Source organism: Branchiostoma floridae, chromosome 9 (genome assembly GCF_000003815.2).
Source record: "Branchiostoma floridae strain S238N-H82 chromosome 9, Bfl_VNyyK, whole genome shotgun sequence".
Classification (NCBI taxonomy): Eukaryota; Metazoa; Chordata; class Leptocardii; order Amphioxiformes; family Branchiostomatidae; genus Branchiostoma; species Branchiostoma floridae.
The window spans coordinates 7,216,714-7,222,958 of NC_049987.1; the positions used below are offsets into that span (position 1 = coordinate 7,216,714).

General features: G+C 43.3%; 1 protein-coding gene across 1 annotated transcript in view; it reads right to left on the minus strand.

Annotated features, from left to right (window-relative positions):
* The window catches only part of LOC118423039, a 5,386-nt gene extending 136 nt beyond the window's left edge, over positions 1-5,250 (minus strand). Inside the window, exons 1-5 of the mRNA XM_035830933.1 lie at positions 4,438-5,250; positions 3,989-4,080; positions 3,347-3,400; positions 2,943-3,043; positions 41-2,088 (exon numbers count right to left, since the gene is read on the minus strand). Coding sequence (XP_035686826.1) covers positions 41-2,088; positions 2,943-3,043; positions 3,347-3,400; positions 3,989-4,080; positions 4,438-5,151 — 3,009 coding nt within the window. The 5' untranslated portion in view covers positions 5,152-5,250. The remainder of the gene's footprint in view (positions 1-40; positions 2,089-2,942; positions 3,044-3,346; positions 3,401-3,988; positions 4,081-4,437) is intronic.
* Between the last annotated feature and the right edge of the window lie 995 nt (positions 5,251-6,245).

Below are 6,245 nucleotides of genomic sequence, written 5' to 3' on the forward strand. Positions count from 1 at the left end.
TAATTGCTTTCGTCTGATTGCTTAGTTTAGCCCAACATGCTCCCAGGTGGTTTAGTGACATGGCGATACCCAACTGAGCCGTGTTGTTTCCATAGATGTTTCTTCTCATCCTTAGTGATTGTTCCAAGTAGCTGATTGCATTTTTCTGGTCGCCAAGTTGACTCCAACATATTCCAAGGTTCTCATATGCCACAGCAATGTCCAAATGTACCATGCTGTCTCCGTAGATACTTTTAGACATTGCTAATGATTGTTCGAAGTAGCTAATTGCTTGCCTCTGATCTCCGAGTTGCGTCCAATATACCCCCATGTTCATAAGTGAATCTACAATGTCCGGATGTGCCACGTTGTCTCCATAAAAACCTCTACATATCCTTAGTGACTGCTCGAAGTAGTGCTTTGCTTTAGAAATATCACTACCAAATACCCAATATTGTCCCAATTTATTACAGATCTTAGAACGTTTGATAGCATTATTGCCGACCTCAGCTAGCGCTGCTTCCCAGTGGCGTTTGGATGTGTATTGCAACAATAGTTTGTTTGCTATTTGCCCCAAACATTCATTGGAGGCATCGAACATAGTCGTTTTGAAAAGCCGCCTTGACTGAACCTCCAGACTATCGTGAACCGTGTTAGGGATAGACTTCTTCAAAGGGATAGCCCTACAGTAGTATCTGAAAAGGGCCTTGGCGTCTGGAATATAGAATACGGATCGCAGGATAGAGTCAGGCATCTCGTGAGGTTCTGATTCATATTTGATTTCGGTAAGTGGGGACAGATTGTCTTTTTGTCCTCCGTTGGCCATGTATGTTCTTAGTCGGAGCTCTGCCGAGATGCTGGTCAGTACTGTAAGGTGTGCGGCGTTCTCCTCTTCAATCTTTCCCATTTCCTTCAATCTATCTATCACATCCCACGCGCTGGCCAGTGTGATCTGACAGCACAGAGCTAGTAGCTCGATTGCTATGCCTGGGAAACGATATATGTCTTTCTTGACATTTAGCAGTTCTCCAGTAGGTTCACGGTTAGAAAACTGATCCCTGTTCTCATACAATATTTGCATAGCAGTCAGACGGGATTTGAAATGTGAGAGGAGACCATCTGTGATGATTTCCGAAATCTTTTTCTCATACTCGTTTACCAGAGCCTCTTCCCCTGCTAAGAAAACATAACGTCTGAGAATGTCTGACAGGTGGTACCCTTCTGACACAGAAATGTCCAGGTGCTGAAACTTTGCCATATTGGTTGGGGTCTGGATTAGGCTAACCTGTGGTTTCATCTTTGTCTTGTCTCTTCCAAACGGAGTCTTACATGCCCATGGCATGAAACCGTCGAAGGCAAATCCACGAGGTGTGATCGAGTCAAAGAACCAGTTTTTCTCCGAGTCCTCCGATTGATAATCGTTCAGTGAGGGGATGGCCATGGCTGGGAGGATGGTCTCTCCGAGGCTGATGACTTTCAGGTGTAGGTAGTGTGTGAGGCTGATGAAGTACCGCCGCGTGTCATCATTGTCCTTTCCTTCCTCAATCAGAATGGCGAACTCCAGGTCTGAGTAAGGTGTGACCAGTTCTGTTGCCTGTGACCCTAATCCGATGAAAGCGTACTGGCACGGAGGAGGACCTAGCGTTTCAAGACACTCGTCAACAAGTTCACGGATAAAAATCTGCCTATCCTTGGCGATGGTCTTGAACAAAACCTTGACTGCTTCAGCACGTTGAGCCTCGACTGTTCGCATGCATGGATCGTCCTCTTCATATTGATAAGGATCATACTGCTGATCAATGGCCTCTAGCTGTAATTTCGCACGGTAACGAATGTCTTCTAATCGCTTCTTATGCCGCATGGCCTGATCAGTCGGATTGGATTTGCTGTCCACATCTGCAGTGTATTGGAGAAGGCTTTGCTCTATCTCCTGTAGTTTTTGCGTCAAGCTGTGTGTTTTTTCGTCCGTTCTGGCCATGGCTGCGTTGTACAGAGCTGCTGCCTGTGTGAAATGTCTACCTTCTTTTGTTCTTTTACCTCGCCTGACGTAGACATCACCCAGTCTGCACAGACAGTCGACCTCTTTACGTCGGTCGGGTTTGGTAGGATCTGTATGCACAGAAATGTAGCTTATGATAGTATAAGCAATTCTACAAACTTTTGTTTGTTTGCACAGCAATAGTTTTGAAATCTGTGAACAATAATTCAGTTAACAATTTCACCCATTAACAAGGCAAAGGACTTAAAATGACGGGAAACAAACACACACGCAGTTACACACACAAACACACAAACATAAACAAACATACACATATATGAACAAACACACACATGCACACAAACATGAACACACACACACACAAACATACACAAACACACACATACAAAATGTACACACAAACATACACACACATACATACATACACACATACACACAAACATGAACATACAAACACATACATACATACACAAACACACACATACACGCAAACATGAACATACACACACATACATACACACACACACACATACACACACACACAAACATGAACATACACACACATACATACACAAACACACACACACACACACAAACATAAACATACACACACATACATACACAAACACACACATACACACAAACATGAACATACACACACATACATACACAAACACACATATACACACCCACAAACATGAACATACACACACATACATACATACATACATAAACACACACATACACACAAACATAAACATACACACACAAAGACACACTAACACACACACACACACACACACATACCTACCTGCCTACCTACCAAGTCATTGGGTGTGGGGGTGCAAGATAGCCAGGAAGATGGACAGGTGTCTCCAGGCTTGTCTCTCTCTTGTAATGGTTAGCCACACACACACACACACACAGAAACAAACAAACAAACAAACACAAGCACACATATTACCGTGAATGAGTTTCAGAGCGGCTGCAAACTTCCGTTCAGCTAAGTCCAGCTTCCCATCAGTCAGTGCGCGGTCCCCTATGGTCATATCCTCTTGGTATGACCTAGAATTACACGTCAAGTTTTTTTAATAAATTAGTGTATTAATCAGGAAAAACAATATTTTGAGTGAACAATGGATGCTGGAACAGCCTGATTGGTAACGAGAGTCTAAATACAATAGTATAGTCTCTCGAATTGATCGGCAGTTGGGTCTCATAATAAAGGTTTATAAATAGGGAGTAACAACGCCTCGCTTTGGTGCAAGCTTTGGGACGGCCCCAGGAGATTCAAAATGGCGGCCAATGTTGGAAATACGTCTATCAAAAGGTGTCAGATGTAATAAGTAAGAGAATCAGTCTACAAACCTGTAGTCTGGGACGGGTTTGGGCGTCTGGCTGGAGATGTAGTCACTCGGTAACCTACCAGATGACCATATTGTTATCATATCTATCAGTATATCCTACACAAACTTGTACATGTGACTTTCTACTAGACTACTGGGTTAAATCAATAGAAGACTTCACTTTATTTTTGTTGTGATAAACATTCTAAAAACATTTTAAACAGTTGCATTACCGTACTTATGTGCGGCAACAGCACTTCTTCAACCTTTTATAACACTGCTCCGATCTTCTATATCATTATTTCAAAACAAATTAAATCGTATGCAAATGTATATAATGGCGGAAGTCTTCGACATATCATAAACAATAAGCAGAAAACAAGTCAAGAAATGCATGTTCTTTACAATGGGCATGACTATGGATGACGTCATCAAAACGGCCACAAAAGTGACTAAATGAACGTCTTGCAGTAATATACGTCATTGAGGTTTCGTCGAACTACTTAGCCAATGTGCCATTGCAAAAGAACTCGGGAGCTCGTATATTGAGTTGACATGACATTACATACTGGGTAATACATGCAAGAATAAGGGAAGGAAAAGTTTCTGTCCTCCAATTAATAATAAATCACCATCTGAACTGTCAGTACTACTACGGGCTTACATGAACTTTTGTCCCTCTGTGTTCGGTGACGTGAAAGGCAAGTCCAGTGACAGATGGCGTCTGTACTGTTGTCGTTGTCTGAACCTTGAACCCTTTGATAATTAACAAATTGGAATGAGCATTGGATCTATTATTATACATTGAAATTCATTTCTATACATATACAAACACCTAGAAGAATTTTGATAGAACGTGGGGGAGATTTTGCACCCAGTACACTCTAGCTATATATGATTATTTTAGAGGGCTTCAGAAAATGCAAATGTAAATCTTACATTACAGAATTCCCATAAGATATGACAAAGGACCGAGGCTTTAAGATGACATCACATCCAAGGTGTGTTCTTCACGTTTGAGGCAGATTATATTTCTAGATTCTTGATAATAGTTACCATGATCCCCAGTGTTATTATGTGGCTAAAATTATATACATATATGAAAATAAATACCTCATTTCCAGTTCTTTGCATGTCTTGTCTGATTCTTGCCGTGTACAATAAGCGGTGAATGAGCGCCACTGTGCCCTGTACCCCCTCACACCGTGCCAGTGCAGTGTTGTACAGAGCAGTGGCCTTGGTCAAACATGTCGTATCTCTACTTTGTGTACCTTTCCTCAGGTACACGTCGCCGAGACTCTTAATGGCTTCAATCTCTAACATAATGTCCTTGTTTACGATCCCTTCTATCATTAACTTGGTGTATTCAATCAGCACTGAGGTGTTGTCACAGTCACGGGTCAACCTTCGATCCAGGTGAAGAAACTTCTCGGCCACCTTCGCAGGCGAAGACAATTCCCTGTCGTTAGTATGCAGCTTATAAGTAACTTGGTGGCCCAAGGGTTTTTTCGTCACCCTCCCCAATAATAGTTTGACTGCGTACCGACACCGATGTGCGAGGCTCTCTCTCACCTCTGCGTCCTCACACCGAAGCAGTGCAGCCCTGTACAGGCTCGTGGCCCTGTCGAATCTTAGAGCATTCTTGTCGAGTCGTCCCTTTTCCACGTTCACGTCGCCCAGACTTTTGAGCGCCTCCGCTTCTACCATGGTGTCCTTGTTGGCCATGGCGTCCAGCAGTGCACGGAGGTAGCCTGTCTCCGTACACACTAACCCGAGTCTCCTGCTTTTAGCGTCCACCTCGCGAAGTTTCTCACAGACCGCCAACATTTTGAACACTGAATGATTCTGCAGTGGAGACCGTAGATCACTCACATTTTGGACTTAGTATAGCACAAGGACTTGCTTCAACCATAGCTGACCCTTGACCTATTTAAAGTACTTCCGGGTATTTACAGTAGTGTAGAATGAACAGGTGTAAATGAGTACCTAGCTGCGGCTAGTGGCAGGGACAGGCCTTTGTGGCAGTGGTAGGCCTTAGGGGCATGACGCACCCGCCATGACACACGAGTCAGGGGTAGGAGGAACCCCTTGCATCCTTGGTAGGAAGTCAGACAGTTCTGTCCCTGTAGGACTTAGTGCGCTAGTCCGCTAGTAGACGAGAGGGTGGAGAAGGGAGTGCACACCCCTCCTTCACCTTGAAAAGTCACGTGCGGGCCAGGCAGACTGGTCGTCTAATCAACCTTGTCTGCCTACCATTGATCTTCGGATACGAAGAAACAGTCTTCATCATCAGAATGAACAGGACAGGTTATTTGGTGAGGCACCTGACCTTTGACCTCAACCATCCCAGAATTAACCTGATCACACCTCTTGGGACTGCTTCTCCCAGTTGGTCTTCCAACCCTTCCAAAACACAGTTTGGGCCAAAATTAGTGACTAGTAATCCTAACCTATGACATTCACCTAAAAAATGACAGAAAATGCACTATATCTTCAAAAAGTAGAAGTTTTATTGTTCTATACCCGGTACTACATTCCAATGCGCTAATAGAAATCCCTGCCCATGAGTCAGTTGGTACTCGTTGAGTGTGGCTGTGTGTTAACGTCTGCCCGTATTTCTTCCATTAGTACACGTTACATCTATGATAACATTTGCCAAAAAGGCATGTTTTCCATCTAGCTTATTAATTTCGCTAAGAAGGTTTGCATGCTATATCGTTATGTTTGTACAATGTACGTATGTGGACAGCATTAAGTTACTCGAGAAGATTCAAATTCTTTTATTTGTATGATGATATGTTCATACATATGGTTGTCTCATCGCAATTCGACAACGAGCATCTACATTCTGGCTCTTGGCGTGCTATAGACGAAATGTGCAAAACAGAGAGCAATTTGGGCTATTGGCCTCATAGCGGCTA